This window comes from Blennius ocellaris (assembly GCF_963422515.1).
Source record: "Blennius ocellaris genome assembly, chromosome: 3".
In the NCBI taxonomy this organism is placed as follows: domain Eukaryota; kingdom Metazoa; phylum Chordata; class Actinopteri; order Blenniiformes; family Blenniidae; genus Blennius; species Blennius ocellaris.
In genome coordinates, this window is record NC_137652.1 from 3,993,191 (window position 1) to 4,009,198 (window position 16,008).

The 16,008-nt window shown below is 52.2% G+C and overlaps 1 protein-coding gene across 2 annotated transcripts; it reads right to left on the minus strand.

Moving 5' to 3' along the window:
* Positions 1 to 243: 243 nt before the first annotated feature.
* Positions 244 to 15,804, minus strand: eml6 (EMAP like 6). 2 transcript variants are annotated; one of them, XM_080520418.1, is made up of 41 exons: positions 15,132 to 15,804; positions 14,613 to 14,772; positions 14,443 to 14,541; positions 14,290 to 14,358; positions 13,950 to 14,135; positions 13,718 to 13,853; positions 13,436 to 13,637; positions 12,592 to 12,729; positions 12,236 to 12,492; positions 11,912 to 12,121; positions 11,665 to 11,832; positions 10,270 to 10,376; positions 10,041 to 10,141; positions 9,691 to 9,877; positions 9,505 to 9,610; positions 9,270 to 9,363; positions 9,075 to 9,175; positions 8,776 to 8,978; positions 8,525 to 8,636; positions 8,234 to 8,361; positions 8,000 to 8,141; positions 7,616 to 7,768; positions 7,415 to 7,546; positions 7,241 to 7,329; positions 6,991 to 7,158; positions 6,702 to 6,903; positions 6,404 to 6,530; positions 6,094 to 6,172; positions 5,804 to 5,933; positions 5,613 to 5,711; positions 5,274 to 5,294; positions 3,470 to 3,643; positions 3,032 to 3,398; positions 2,817 to 2,931; positions 1,962 to 2,150; positions 1,708 to 1,880; positions 1,472 to 1,634; positions 1,287 to 1,390; positions 982 to 1,135; positions 769 to 869; positions 244 to 552 (listed from the first exon to the last, which is right to left on the minus strand). In XM_080520418.1, the coding sequence occupies exons 1-41, from the start codon at positions 15,326 to 15,328 to the stop codon at positions 528 to 530; spliced, it is 5,868 nt and encodes a 1,955-aa protein (XP_080376544.1). In that variant the 5' UTR covers positions 15,329 to 15,804; the 3' UTR covers positions 244 to 527. The 2 variants fall into 2 exon arrangements, with proteins under 2 accessions (XP_080376544.1, XP_080376545.1); XM_080520419.1 differs by lacking the exon at positions 5,274 to 5,294.
* Positions 15,805 to 16,008: the final 204 nt, after the last annotated feature.

A 16,008-nucleotide genomic window follows, 5' to 3' on the forward strand; every position in this document is an offset into this window, starting at 1 on the left:
CAAATTATATTTCTGTTTAGATGCATATTTATGTATAGATTAATTAATAAGGCCTTTCGACACATTTCATAGCTTTTCTCTCATCAGTGTGACCCGAAAGACTTTCATTTATCACCTCATCGTATCTTCAAGAAAAACGACGTGCATAAGAGAAACGACTCGGCACCACCATGTAGATGTAAAATGCATTTTATTCAACAGCTTTTCTACTTTTTTCCAGGTTTCAACACAACTACACACACATCACTGATCTACACCCACACACACACCACCGATCCACACACACACACCACTGATCTACACACACACATAGTGAAGCCCTCACTGGTTGTAGCACCATGGTTTGATAACCACCAGTGTGTGTGTAAAAAAAAACCCAACTTCCTACCACACGGACCCACTGCACCACAACATACACTATTTCCATTTAACGCTTCTAAATGGACAAGAGTCACGGGTTTGATTCCCAGGAGGAGGAGCAGGAGGAGGAGGAGGAGGAGGTCTGTCAGCAGGAGAGGGACGAGTCCTCACTGACATTTCCACACAAACAAGCTGAAAAAAAAACACAAAAACAAGAGTTAAATACAGATTATAATATACAACAATAAAGCTTCAGCCTTCAGATCTGGACCTGCAACTTGGAATAAACTCGATTTTGGCAACAAAAAAAGGGTAAGGGTTTCCCCGACCTCAGGATAAGGTGGCAAATTTCCCTCCAAATGATCCTCAAAGCACGTGGAAGGTCGCGGGGGAGGGTTCGAGTCTCACCTGCAGTCGCTGCCGCCGGCGCTCACCACGTATTTGTCGTCACAGGAGAAGCGTACGTTGGTGACGTGGGCAGAGTGGCCGAAGTAACGCTTGTGTTTGGCCTGGAGAGAGAGAGAGAGAGAGAGAGAGAGAGAGAGCAGAGGGAGGGCGGTGAAGTGCGAGTCGGCGTCGGGGACGCCAGACGGTCGGCGAGACGGAGGGGGGGTCACTCACAAACTTCTCTGTGGTCGGGAAGTCGAAGAGTTTGATGAGGCCGAAGTCGTCGCCGGTCACCAGGTTCAGGCCGGCGTGAGAAACGCAGGCGCAGTTCACGTCGGCCTTCTCGGCGTTACGGGGCCAAATGCCGAGGACTTCGTCTCCCAGAATGCTGCAGGAACCAGACATGACGACATCAGTGACGTGAAGAATCGGACAGGAAGTCGTCCTGCCATCTGCTCTGCTCCCTCAACTTAACGGATTTCCTGTCAGTTCCATAAGATTTTAACCTGTTTACTCAGAATTAAGGTTCTCGGCTTCACCTGGTCCAGGTGGCCCAAGTGATCCTGTCGGTGACGAGCGGCTCCGTGATGATCTTCCCCGAAGGAACTTCGTGGACCTGCCGGGCGTAGCTGCTGCTGGCCACCTGAGAACCGAAGAACCGAGAGGGAGGCGTTAAAGTTGACCTCCGTGGTCCTCGCAGCACTGCGCCGTTCCTCTTCCCGACCTGGATGTATGTGCCGTCGGCGGAGAAGTCCATCTGGATGACGGCGCCCGGAATGTCTTTACAGTAACCGATCCGATTGAGCGACGGGCCGAGAGTCAGGTCGTAGAAATCCACCGCGCTGTCCACCGAGCCCACCGCCAAAAAGCGGTTGTCTGGACTGAACCTGCAGCAGAACAGAAGTTCCTGAAAGCTCTCGGGAGGAGGAGCGGCAGAGACTGGATGGAGCGAGGTCGTACCGGATGTCCTGGATGGCCACGCTGCGGTCCCTCTTCTTGCCCCACACGGTCAGCGAGTTGACCAGCAGGACGATGAACTCGCCGTTCTCCATGCCGATGGAGACCATCTCCCCGTTGGGACTGTAGCAGGTGCACTTGGCGGGGTGACCCAGACTCACCTTGTTCAGGAGTTTCTGACACACAAAGGAGGATCAGAGGAACATGTTGCGCCCGGTGCAGGCTGCAGAGCGCCCCCTACCTGCAGAGTCTGGTACCTTATCAGCCAGGTCCCAGATCCGGATGGTGCCGTCGTCGCTGGCCGAGATGAAAACGTCCTTGACGGGGTGCGTGGCCAAACCCCAGATCCCTCCCTGGGTGTGACCGTTGATCATCGTGTTGGAGGCGGCGTTCTTCTCCCCGACCTCGATGATCTCCCCGTCCTTCGTCCCCACCAGGATCTTCCCCTGGACAACCACAGGGGTCAGAGTGTGTGTTTGTGTGAATTTTCAGCCCGTCATTTGGTTCAGGTGGCGTTCACATTCACTTCACAGGCCGGATCAAACCGCCGGGAAAATGTCACACAATTACAACAACTGCTGGTTTGGTGGGCGCTGTGGCCTGAAACAAACACCGGCCAGAGAGGAAGTGAAGAAGAAACAGGACTCACTGATTGGTCCGGACCGAAAGCGTAAGTCCCGACGCTTTAGCCAGTGGTGGCTAGGCTAGTTAGCCCGTTGGCTAATGGGTAGCCACAAACAACCGCAATATCAATTAACGCCTTTCTCACTACTTTTTCCTCACAACTCCCAGATATTTTCCAACTTTTTCTTTCTGCGTCCGCTTCTTCTGATTCACACGGTGAGCTTTGGTTCTTTACTAACCAAAATGCATTGCGCACTACGTAGCATCCTCTCCCTCTGTCCGCTCACCTCGCCGGCAAGAAAGATCGTTTTGTAAACGAAGTAAGACTTCAAGGGGAGCAGAGATCTCTTGTTAGCTCCGGTTCAGAGTTCGTGTTCTCGTCGCCCAAACGAAACACTTTCTCTCTGAAGACGCTCCGGTCCGAATCGAAAGGGGGGGGGGGGGGGGTAGTGAACACGCTCTACCCTTCCTGGTGGTGGAGTACTTACTTTTCCTCTGCAGACAGATCGGACGTTCTCCACCTGCTGACCCGTCTCCAGCTGAAAGGCTCTGCAACGCTTCATCTCCTGATCCCACAGCTTCACTGCACCGCCCTCTTTGGTCCTGCAAAACACACACAACGTAACACACACAGACAGTACACACACACACACACACACACACACACACACACACACACACACGCACACACAAACAGACTTACGGTCGTTCCTTCCCTCCGGTGACGATCAGCCCGTCGCGCAGCGTGGTGTACATGGTGAACACGGGCCCGCTGTGGGCCTTGGCCACCACCCGCTGCAGGAAGTGCTCCCGCCACACGTACACGTCTCCGTTGATGGCGCCGGTGAACGTCAGGTTGTTTGCGCCGAACGCCACCGACAGCATGGTCTGCATGCGGCCGTCCTCCACCGCGCCGATCACGCCCTTCTTGTACATGAGCGACCCCCCCACCAGAGTCCAGAACTTGATGTGCTTGACCCCCACGGACACAAACTGAGTGTCAGAGTCCGGCCTGAACTCCACCACTAGGATCCGCTCGGCGTGGCCGCCTTTACTGGTCACTCTGGTGCCTGGTGAGAGGTCAGAGGTCAGCCGGGCTGTGCTTGAACACAAGTGCCTGTGCGAGTCTCGGTGCTTGTACCTTCCTGCCACCTCCACACAGTGATGGTGTGTTCCGGCTCCACCCCCACCGACAGCAGCAGCTTCCCCGTGGCACTGAAGTTGACGTAGCCGACGCCTTTGGCGTGGGAGCAGCGCAGGATGGACAGGGTCTGCTTGGTCATGGCGTCCCACACGTGGATGGACGGGGCCAGGCCTGAGAGCAGAGGTCAGAAACAATAGATACTGCAACAACTCAAGAGCCAGAGACCCGAGGACTGAGGGAGCAGAGGACCAGAGAGACCTCCTCCACCACAGGACCAAGCAGACGAGGAGGCAAGAAAACAAGGAAAGAAAGTCCAAATGATCCTCAGAAACTTGCACTTCAGGGATTCAGGCAACATGGGGAACCAAAGAACCTGAAGATAGTTCAAAATCTCTTAGCGTCTTTGCACACCGGATGCAGAAACCTTGATTGCTATCTGGGTATATTCGCAGGCTACAAGGGACTGGGGTGGAAAGGGCCATATGTTTTTAAGGGTACTGAATTGTGCTTTTATCATTTCTACCATTGTGAATGTACAAAAACCTGAATTATGAGAGGAACAACCGGATAGAGGAACTGCCAGTTCAATGGAACCCCGGAGCCAGTCCAGCCAACACAGACACAGCAGATTCTGAATGCAGCTCATATGATCCAATAGTCAAATGGAGGAGAATCAAGGAAAAGCTGGATTTGAGGCAATAAACTTTGAATATAATGTTTTTGGACCAATGAGACCATGTGAAAATGCAACAAGTGTGGAGATGTTAAAAGGAGATAAGGATGGTGGTGGGGGGGGGGGGGGGGGGGGTGATGAGTAGACTCACCGGGGGGGTGGGGGGTCAGAGAAACACCTGCTACACGCTAACTAGCCCTCTCACAGGACGAAATTAGCTACCAGCTAACTTGCCTGTGTCGGATCGGGAGCTGTCAGTCTCTGCGTTGCCGTTCTCTGTTTGAGGAAATAAAATCGCTCTGAAATGTTTTAAGGACTTGAGACGTTTCAACACCAACTAAATGTGACCGCAGGCCCCATCAGTCCCAAGGTCAAAGGCCAGCGCCACCTACTGGAACCAGGTGTTTACAGAGACCTCTAGTGGCGGGACGACAGATGACAGGCTGTGTCTGGGGACTGAGAGGTCCTTTTTAATAGCGGTTCTCCCCCATTTCCCCCTCTGGCTTCAACAAAACACCCAACAGACAAACAGTGAAACCATTAAATCACTTTTTATATTTAAGGTTTAAAAAAAAAAAAAAAAATGTTTTAATTATTGAAAAGACTGCAGGTGTTCATTCAGTTATTTGTATGTCTATTGTGTTCACACTGTTTTATTACTGTTCTGAAGCGGCTGTTCACTCGAGAGAGACACGATCAGACCCTTCGCCTCTCTTCCGAGAGCTTTCACACGCGACGCACAGCTTCACCGTTACCATGACGACCACAGCTGTGGCCTTGAAAGTGGCTGAATGGACTAACTCGTAGGTGGAGGTGCGTCCTTCTACAGCTCGTTTTGTGGGACTGATGAGAATAAGAAGAGTCCTGCACAGACGTGACGCAGACTACAGACTCACACAAAACCTGAACCAGATACTCACCAGACATCTCGGCCTCTACACACACACACGCACACACACACACACACACACACACACACACACACACACACACACACACACACACATACGTGCAAACACACATGCGGTCAGATGTATGAAAGCCAATGAGAGGGAGATGTGTGTGTGTGTGTGTGTGTGTGGGGGGGGGGGGGGGGGGGGGGGGGGGGGGTGGGTGGAGCAGACGTACCTGGTAGGTCGGAGACATCACCTGTGATGACGCGTGACGATGGCGAGAAGCAGCGTGGGAAAAAAACAAAAACAAAAAGCAAAAACAAAAGAAGTGCGATGGACCAAAAGCTGCAGCTCATGCATGAAAACATCAGAGCAGAGAGACTGAGAGACGTCTGAGGAGCACCGGTCCACCTCAGACCTGCACCGACCAGCTGTTAGCCTCGGAGCACTTTTATCTCTTACAGGGCAAAGTTAACCGCAGCATGAACGTCGTTACCGGCACGAAATCAGGAGGCATCAAAAGAAAAGCATTTCCCAGGTTAGGGAAATACAGAAGTTCTCCGGTGGCCCTCACCGATCTGCCCGCTGGCGATGACGTTCTGATACTTGGGATGCTGGTTGACAGTCAGACACAGGATGTCGTCGGTGTGCTCGAGATAGAAGCTCTGAGTCCCTGCGGGAGAGAAGGACAGCGAGCCCGAATGCAGAGTTAGAGAATGTAGAGTTTTCAGAGCCAGGCTGAAACCACAAAGGGGCTCCGCTGACCGGCCGACAGGTTCTGGATGATCACAGCGGAGGCGGTGTGGAAGACGATGTCGGCGCCGTCGTTCAGGTAATGCAAGTTGTTGCGGCAGTCGAAGCCTCGGTAGCCGAACACGTGCTCCAACAGGAGCTCCTGTCGGAGAGAGAGAGAGAGGGAGAGGGAGTCAGAGACCAGTCGAACGCCCCAACACAGGGGTTCAACACACACACGCCTTCATTTGCTGAGCAGATTCGACTCGCATTCAACTAAACACACTGAAGTGACTGAACACACACACACACGTCACACTGACCTCCACCGCCTTCTTCTTCTTGCTCAGGTTGTTTCTCAGCAGTTTGTCTGGCAGCGGTGCCGCACGGCTCACCGGAGGCCTAAAGGTGAGGACGACCGTCACAGTGTCAAGGGGAGTTACAGACGGCTACTATTAGCTTTGTCATCAACACCGCCGCTCCTCATCCTCAGTGGTTCTTATTGGGACTCTTAGGCCTCGCTGCTCCGCGGTCAGAGAGCAGGGAGGAAGCGGAGGCCTCCTGAATCGGCCGACCGATCCAATGAGAGAGCGGTCTGTGTGGTGCTGATGACACAGGAGAGCAGTCAGGTACCTCTCGTCCACAGGAACCTCTTTGTGTTGCAGGTGAGGTTTGGTCCCCGTCATGTTCCTGATGCTGGCTGAATAGATCTTGGTGACGTAGTCCACAGCTTTCTCCCGCGCGACGTCACTGTCGTACCCTGAAAACACAAAGACTCCTTCACCGGGAAGCCAGAACTCTCGTACAACGTGCAACCTCCTCCTTCACGTCTGCAAGCAAGTCGAAGTTGCTCTCTGTATCCGTCTCCTGTCTCTGTTCCCTTCCCCCTGAACCTCTGAGCTTTGACCTCCGACCTCTTAAGCCCCGTTACCTCCGTCCTCCTCCGTGTCGTCGTCGGACTCCTCGCTGTCCACGGCTTTGTTCTCTTTGTGACCCGGCGGCTCTCTGGTCCAGATCATGAGCGCCGTGTCGGCTCCGCCCACCGACAGCAGGACGGAGTCGTCGTTGGACCAGCGGACGTTGGTCACGTTCGTGCTGTGTCCCACGTACTTCTTGAACTTGGCGAACTGGCCCTGCGGTCAAAGGTCATTGGGTGACGTGAGGAGAGGAGATTGCGACGGCGAGATGAACCCCGACACGTTTCGTTTTTCGAGTCTCACCCTCGACGGGAAGCTGAACAGCTTGAGGAAGCCGAAGTCGTCTCCGGAGGCGAGCAGTTTCCCGTCTTTCGTGAGCGACGCCGCGTTGACGAAGCTGAGCGTCGGCCATATTCCCTCGCAGGTCGGACCCAGGACGGACGTCCAGCTGGCCCAATCCAGCTTCTCCAGCTGAACACAGGGAACACCCTGAAGAGCCTGAACAGGTTCACGACAGACACCCCGAACCAGAGGACGGCGGGACGTTTCGCACCTCGGCAACACTGATGTTTTGTCTGCGTCCTCGGGGGGCCTCGAAGAAAAGCTGCTCTTTGGCTCCGGTGTTCACCTGCAGCAGTTTACCTGCAGGATCAGTCCAAACACAGCGATGTAGACACAGAGAGTCACAGACAGGGCGTACCGATCGGTGCCGGGACGACGACTTCACCTCTGGAGTCCCAGTCGATGTGGGTGACGAAGCTGCCGGCTCCTTTACAGATGCCCACCCTCTTACTGGTCAGGACGTTGTAGATGTCCACGAACGAGTCGTGAGACGCCACCGCCAGGTACTTCCCGGCATCTGAAAACACACAGCCCACTCCTGTACAACCCTTCGACTGGTTTCCCACCTTCGTGTGGCTTCACGCACCCTGAGAGAATCGGATGTCTGAGATGAGCTCTCTGCGGTGGTGGAAGGTCACCATGTCCTCCAGCGTGTCGGCGTTCACCACCAGGAAGCTGCCGTCGTTCAGGCCGACCGCCAGAGCCTTGCCGTCCGGAGAGAAGGCGCAGCACCGCCCACCTGGCAGGAGACACACAGGTGATGAAACACCGGTGACGAGGAGGCGACACAGAGGTGACCCACCTGCGAAACCAAGGCGACACACAAGAGACAGACAGGAAACACGAGGGTGACTCACCTGTGGACCACGGGCGAGAAGCGGGTGAAACGCGAGACGGGCAGGTGAGGGGGGAACGTGTGAAACGCGGGTGGTAACACAAAAGACACAGGCGGTGTGGTTGCCGCGGTTACCTTTCTTCAGCTTTCGGACGGCGACCATGCGGTGATTGGCTGAGAGCTCCCAGATCCTCAGAGTTTTGTCGTCGCTCACGGTGGCGCAAATGGGAAGCAGGGGATGAGCCGCCAGCCCCCACACCTCCCCCTCCATGTGTCCCTGGACACACACACACACACAGACAAACTTTCAGCCAATCAGAATCAACTGTGTTGACAGGACGGAGAACAACAAGAGGTGTGAAGACTGACCTGAACCAGCAGCGTCATGGCTCCACTCTTATCGATCTCCAGAATCTCTCCGTTCTTAGTTCCCAGCAGGATGCGACCGAGGCCCAGGGTGATTGCTCTGATGGACGGGTTGTCCTCCAGCAGGAGGCCTGAAGACCAGACGGCAGGTCAGACGGAGACAAAGACAGGAGGTGGAAAACAAACAAAAGGTCGACGAGAAAGATGAAGATAGACTAAGAGATAGAGAAGAGACAGAGGACGGTGGAAATAGAAAGATGAGAGCAGAGGCAGAGAGATACTGAACTCCGAGACCTTTAGACGACGGCGACAGTCCAGCTCTTTTGATGGCGTACGTTTTCAGACACCTCTCAAACATGTCGTCCCACAGCTCCACGATGCCGTCCTTGCCGCCCGTCACAAAACCCTGGGAGGAAACAAAGCCACTTTCAACCCATTTCATCGACGGTGTCTTGGGTCTCACCGTGGAGAGAGAATGAGCGAAAGGAGAACAGAAGGGACGGTTGGAGGACGAGTGACTGAGCGACGGCAGCGTCCAGCGGCACCTTGTCCAGCGAGCACATGGCGAACACGGGGCCGTCGTGGGCTTTGACGGTCTTGATGAGCGTGGTGTCCCTCCAGATGTAGACGTCTCCGTTGGTCGCCCCGGAGAACACCAGGTCCTCCGAGCGTCCGTAACACGCCGACATCATCGTCTCCTGCTTCCCCAGGTTCCCGAAAATCCCCCGTTTGAACGTCAGGCCACCTCCTGCGGAGGTCGGACAAGAGTTACGGGTTTCCTTCGTGCCTCGTTTCGCACACGTCTCGGGTGCGTTGTGGACACCACCGTGGAGGTTGACCGTACCTGAATGTTGCCAGAACTTGATGTGCTTCATGCCCACAGTCACCAGTTTGTCCATCCTGAAAGGGTTACTCTTCACCACGAAGATTTTATCTTTGTGTCCTCTGTGGGACGGAACAACGTTACACTGGCTGAATCATGATAGTAGGAAATATCGTGTGTGTGTGTGTGTGTGTGTGTGTGTGTGTGTGTGCGTACTTGGCCTTGGCCAGTCTCTCTCCTTTCTTCCAGTCCCAGATGACGATCGAGTGAAATTCATCGATTCCCACAGAGACTAAACTCTTCCCATCCGCTGACAAACAGACACGCGGTTTAAGGATTCAAGGACAGAAAAAAAATGTAATTCGAAGATGAAACCAAACCAAAGAAACACAAGATACAACGACGGAAAAACACCGTCGTGGTGATGTATGGCGAACGGTGCAGGGCGTACCGGTGAAGTCCAGAGCGCACACTCCTCGGCTGTGGTGTCCTTTGAGCAGAGACAAACACTTCAAGGTCTGGATGTCCCACACGTGGATGGCCGGGTCTCGGCCCACCTGAAGGGGGGGGGTAGGGACACAGGCGACCGATCAGAAGCATCCAAAGACGACCAAACGCCGTTCAGCGCCGACCGTACCTGAGCGGAGGCCACGTAGTCTTTGAGCGGGTGGACGGCGAGGCTCAGGATGTCGTCGTCGTGGCCGAGGTAAAACCTCTGGCTGTGCTGCAGCCGGTTGTAGATCACGGCCACCGCCGCCACGTGGTACACCACCTCGCCCGTCTGACTGTAGAACAGGTTGTTGCGACAGTCGAAGCCCCGGTACCTGAGACGGGGGGGGAGAAATCACCATGGTAACGCTCACGTCATCCGAGGACGTCAAATACCAAAACTAAATGCTGTTTTAATATGTTCAAATCTGGAGAGTTTGAGGATCCGTGTTGTGATCGAATTAAAACAATCTTGTTGTGGTTTCATTGTGTTTGTACCCGTGAACGAACTGAAGGCGAAGCCCCTCCTCCGGAGCCTTCTGCCTCTTCAGGGAACCAATCAGCTTCCTCCTGAGCTGCGGCAGGTCTTCCTTGTACACCTGCAGAGACGGACGTGTGTGACTGGAGAGATAAAGTGAGGCAGAGAGAGAGAGAGAGAGAGAGAGAGAGACAGACAGACAGACAGACACTGAGCCCGGCGGTCTGGGGGTGGAGACGTTTTGCTGACCTGGCGCTCATAGCTGGTCTGAGCCTCCTGCTCGATGTCCGAGTCCAGCTCCGGGACGTCCGACAGGTCCGAGTCCGACTCGCCGCTGTTGGAGTCTGCGTAGCCTTCTGCAGGGACACGAAGGGACGGGGCGGTGGGTGGAGCTGCAGCGTGGCTAACGGTGCACTACGCAAGCTAGTTGTGGTGTCGTTGTATGGATGGAGTCGAGGCGTCGACACGCCCCTTTCCTCGTCTGGTCTTTTAGTTTTTTACACTTTTCTTTATATTGATTTTTCTCTTGATTTAACTGCATTTTTTTATTTGTATTTGTCTGTAACTTTTCTGTTTCTGTATCAATTCTGCCAAAGTTGCTGTGTCGTAGTACAGTAGTAGTATAGTAGTAGTATAGCAGTAGTACAGTAGTAGTATAGCAGTAGTACAGTAGTAGTACAGCAGTAGTAGTATAGCAGTAGTAGTACAGTAGTAGTACAGTTATACAGTAGTAGTACAGTAGTATTACAGTAGTAGTAGTATAGCAGTAGTACAGTAGTAGTATAGCAGTAGTACAGTAGTAGTACAGCAGTAGTAGTATAGCAGTAGTAGTACAGTAGTAGTACAGTTATACAGTAGTAGTACAGTAGTATTACAGTAGTAGTAGTATAGCAGTAGTACAGTAGTAGTACAGCAGTAGTACAGTAGCAGTACAGTAGTAGTACAGTAGTAGTACAGTAGTAGTAGTATAGCAGTAGTACAGTAGTAGTACAGTAGGAGTATAGTAGTAGTATAGTAGTAGTGCAGTAGTAGTACAGTAGTAGTACAGTGGTAGTAGTACAGTAGTAGTATAGTAGTAGGAGTACCGTAGTAGTACAGTAGTAGTAGTAGTATGGTAGTAGTACAGAAGTAGTACAGTAGTAGTATGGTAGTCGTACAGTAGTAGTACTATAGTAGTAGTACAGTAGTAGTACAGTAGCAGTACAGTAGTAGTAGTATAGCAGTAGTACAGTAGGAGTATAGTAGTAGTATGGTAGTAGTGCGGTAGTAGTACAGTAGTAGTACAGTGGTAGTAGTACAGTAGTAGTATTGTAGTAGGACAGTATAGTAGTAGTACAGTAGTAGTACAGTAGTAGTAGTAGTATGGTAGTAGTATAGTAGTAGTACAGAAGTAGTACAGTAGTAGTATGGTAGTCGTACAGTAGTAGTACTATAGTAGTAGTACTGTAGTAGTACAATAGTAGTAATATAGCAGTAGTATAGCAGTAGTACAGTAGTAGTAGTACAGTAGAAGTACAGTAGTAGTACAGTAGTCGTGTGGTTCTGGTGGAGTTGTAGTATAGTTGTAGTATAGTTGTAGTACTATAACAGGTGGGGACGGGTTAGAAATGCCGATGACGTCACACAGGTCTCATTTCTCCGCACCTTGGAGGAGCGGCTCCAGGACGCCGTTCATGACGCCCTCGGGCAGGAACCGCCACTGGAACACGGCGTGGTCGGCGCCGCCGGTGCTGACGACCCACTGCAGGTCATTGGACCAGCGAACGTTGGTCACGTGGGCGGAGTGGCCGATGTACTTCTTGAACTTGGCGCCTGTTGGAGGAAGTCCGGAGAGATTAAACACCCGGAGAGAGAAACTCGGGGGCGACGACGCGATTGACGAAGACGAGACCTTTCTTGAGGCAGGGGAACCGGAAGAGCTTGACGAGGCCGAGGTCGTCGCCAGACACCAGAACGGCGCTGCTGTAGTTTGCGTCCACGGAGTTCACGTTGGTCATGGTGGAGTATTTGGGCCAGATCCCGTTCACCTCCTGGCCAACGACTCCGGTCCAGGTCATCCAGTGAATTCCCTTCGCCTCTTCTTTCGGAAACAGTTTCCCCGCTGGAGGAGACGGCAAAGAGTGAAGCACATGGGGGAAAAGCTAAACTCCTCGCGAGGAGAGTCGATTCGTCTGGAGGGAGAGTCTGGGTTTATGTCGCGTGGGTGTGGTCGTACCCGGCATCCTGTAGAAGAGCCGCTCTCCGGCGCCATCATTGGTCTGCAGGAAGCGGCTGTCCACGGACCAGTCCAGGTGGGTGATGAAGGAGGAGGACCGGCCGCACTCGCCCACCTTCTTGTAGCGCTGGGCGACGGCGTAGATGTCCACCAGTCCGTCGTTGGATCCCACGGCCAGGAAGGAACCATCCGGCGAGAACTTGAGCTCGTGGATCACCTCCTTCCGGTCCTTAATGTGCACCACCTCCGTCATGTCCCTGCCGGGGGGGGGGGGGGAGCTGCCGTCAACACCGTCGATATGTCGCATCGGTGGGATTCCCTCTCATCGGAGGGGGGGGGTAAAAAAAAAAAAGTACCTGACGCGCAGCACGGTGAAGGAACCGTCCTTCATCCCCAGAGCCAGCTGAGACCCGTCGCTGTTGAAGGAGACGCTTCGAACCGACTCCTCCATGTTGCAGCGAGCGAGGAGGGTGTGGTCGGGCAGACTCCACAACCTGAGAGACCGCGGAGACAGACCGTGAGACTTCTATAGGTACCGACTGAACTCCGTCGGCGCTACCGAACACCGAGTCACGTAAAATCAAACGGTATCTCTTTTTTTTTCGGGGGGTACCTAAGGGAGAGGAAGAGCAATTTTCCAAGCCGGATTTGAACACGGCATTGCAGGAACAGGAGCAGGAGAGAACGGAACAAGCATTGAAAGCCCTTAAAATTACAGCTCCACTTCTCAAAATACGATATCTCGTATGACGGGTAGTTCGACACCAGCGGTGGGAAAACTTGGTTGAGCACAAGATTTTGCTCAAGGCTGAAGAGATTGCTCATTTGTTTTAAACTTATTTGCCCAACATGGAGCCTCATCACGATTTTTCCAGAGGGGAAAGGAAAGGAACACGAGTTAATAGAGCTGAGTTTTAATATGTTCATTAGGAAAAAACACTGTGTCGGGTTTTCATGTTGAAGAAATTTGTGACACAACAATACAAGCAGTTGGATGTTGCTTTAATATATTTGTTAATTCATATTGAGAAATTAATGTTAAATTTAAAAAAAAACTTTGTTATTAAACAAATTAATATTTATTACCACATAAATACACCAAAATACCTAAAATCGCTACCGTTGAGTACCAGTACCCGGTTCAAATGTACTTTGTGTGAGACACAACCAGGAAGTGGACACGATGTCCGGCGTACTCGCCTGACGGAGCGGTCGTCACTCCCGGTCACAGCGACCGGCTGTTTGGGGTGCAAGTCCAGAGCCCACAGCTCGCCCTCGCTGTGACCCTGCATCAGCAGGACGGGCTTGTCCCGGTCCCGGACCATCACCTCGAAGATCTCACTGTCCTGAGTGCCGGCGAGGATCCGGTCGGCCTTCCAGCAGACGCTTCGGATTGACAGACCTGAAACAAACGAAAGGTCAAAGGTCCCAATAACGTGAGGCGAGGTTTCAGACTGAGGTACAGGGGTGAGGTGTTCGGACCTTTGTAGCCCTGCTCCGCCTCCCTGAGGTCGATCCTGGTGATCGGTTTGAAGTCGACGTCCCACAGTCGGATGCAGCCGTCTCGTCCTCCCGTCGCAAATCCTTCCTCGGACGCGTGCATGCTGAAGATCCCCGCCTGAAAAACATCTTCATCGAATGAATTCCCAGGTCCCGAAGATGTAAGTGCCGATTTCTGACGTTCAGTTAGGGTGAGAGTTTTCCCGGTTCGTACCCCGTGTGCTGCCTGAACGGTCCGGAACAGAGTGACTCCCTTCCAGACGTACACGTCTCCGTTCAGAGCGCCGGAGTACGTCAGCTCCTCTTTGGCCGCGGAGACGCACAGGATGGTCTGCAGGTCGCCCGTCTTCCCGAAGATCCCTCGCTTCGGGGTCAGAGCGTTCCCGCACAGACTCCAGAACTGAGGAAGAAGCAGACGACCGACTGTCCTGTGACTGACGGAGCTGAAGAGATGGAGCGCCGTGCTTTCCGTCTCTCTCTCTCTTCCAGAGTCGCAGCGTTCCTGCCGGACGTCGTTTGTGTCGAAGACATTCTGAAAGCGAGCCGTGTCTCACCTTGATGTGTTTGACTCCGCAGCTGACCAGCCGTCCGGCCTGGAGCGGATCCCAGCACACGTCAAAGATCTGCAGAGGAGCACAGGGAGGTTCAGAGCGGCGGCATGCCGGCGGTTCAGAGCTCAGGACTGTCGGAGGACGAACGACTCTCACCCTGTCCGAGTGTCCCGTCGCTGTGGCGAGGACTCTTCCTCTCCGCCAGTCCCAAATGCACAACGTGTTCTTGGCGTCCAGGCCGACCGACGCCAGTCGCTATGGAAGCAAACACAAAGTTTGAGGGCCTGACCTAGTCGCGTGACATCGCGGTGGGGGCGGGGCCTCACCTGTCCGTCGGAGTCGAAGGCGAGACAGGCGACCCCGTGTGTGTGGACGTCCCTCAGAATGGAGACGGTCTGCATGGCGTACGTGTCCCAGATGCAGATGAACGGGTCCTTTCCCACCTGACCTGTCGCCACCTGGATCCGGTCCGGGTGGATCGCCAAACTGACGCGGAGACGTGGAGGATGTAAAACGTACGACTGGCTTGCTTTTCACGTTTTATAAATAAAATTGAACTTAAACTTAAAAGAGTCAAATGATTCCGCTTTTCAACAATTTCACATGGTCACGTTGGTCCAACAACGTTATATTCAAAGTTTATTGGGAAGAGGAAGGAAGTACTTCCTCTCGTGGTGCCATGTGCCAGAGCAGAGCTGCCTGATTGTGGGAGGAGTCAAAAGGAGGGCCTATCTTGTGATTGGCTAAAACCCCCGATGACACTATATAGGGGCATCGTTCCAGGTACGGGGATGATTAATACTGCCGGAAAACCACGAAAGAAACTTGAAGCCACGCCCCCTTACCTGATGATGTCATCATTGTGTCCCAGGTAGAACTTCTGGGTGTGTTCCCGGGTGTTGTACACCACGCCCACGCCGGCCACGAAGTACACCACCTCCTTCCCCGCGGTGTAGAACAGGTTGTTGCGGCACTGGTGACCACGGTAACCGTGGATCCACTCCAGCCTCAGCTGGCAGCGCGGCGCCGTTTTATCCGACATGATGCCCGAAAAAAAACAAAAAAAAAGTCCCGAAACAAAGAGCCGCAAAGCGCTGCGGTTAACTGTAGTCCATCACCGTAGTCCCTTTAACAGAGAGGCAGCCAACTACACTTCCCATAATTCTCATATACTGCACTTTGTTTCAACCATGGTCACGTGAAACTTCTTCTTTTTTTTTTTTTTTATAAAGATGGTCTAGAATTTCCCCTTCTGACTGAAAATGCTGTGATTTTTCTAGACTTGTGCTTTCAGTTGATTGTTGAATAACATCACATTTTATGATAATAATAAAACGGAAATGATATATGATATATATATATCTTGCTATCGTGTGGTTTTCTTATCTTATTTTCCAGTTATATATAAATATCTGAATAAATAGTCTAATAAATAATTTTTATACTGGCTTATTTGACATGTCATCATTCTATTCAGTTTTATTATATTATATTATTTGTGAGACAACAAAAACATAAATAAATAAATAAATACGCATAAATATTAATAAATAAAGTAGTGTGAAAACATTTTAAATAGAATCACACGTTAATAAAATGTCAATAAAACACGTAAATCATTTCTTTACAAAAATAGAACATCATTTAAATGTTAACTAAACCAAACACCTGAATTGAATTAAAAAAATTATATTTGGAGGTTTTACAATTAAATCTCAGTGT

Coding starts and splice junctions, on each gene's coding strand:
- eml6 (XM_080520418.1), bottom strand. CDS start 15,328: ATGTCGGATAAAACGGCGCCGCGCTGCCAGCTGAGGCTGGAGTGGATC. Junction 12,122..12,235: donor GCTCTTCTACAGGATGCCGG/GTACGACCACAC, acceptor CGTCTCCTCCAG/CGGGGAAACTGTTTCCGAAA. Junction 2,151..2,816: donor GATCTGTCTGCAGAGGAAAA/GTAAGTACTCCA, acceptor GTGGTTGTCCAG/GGGAAGATCCTGGTGGGGAC.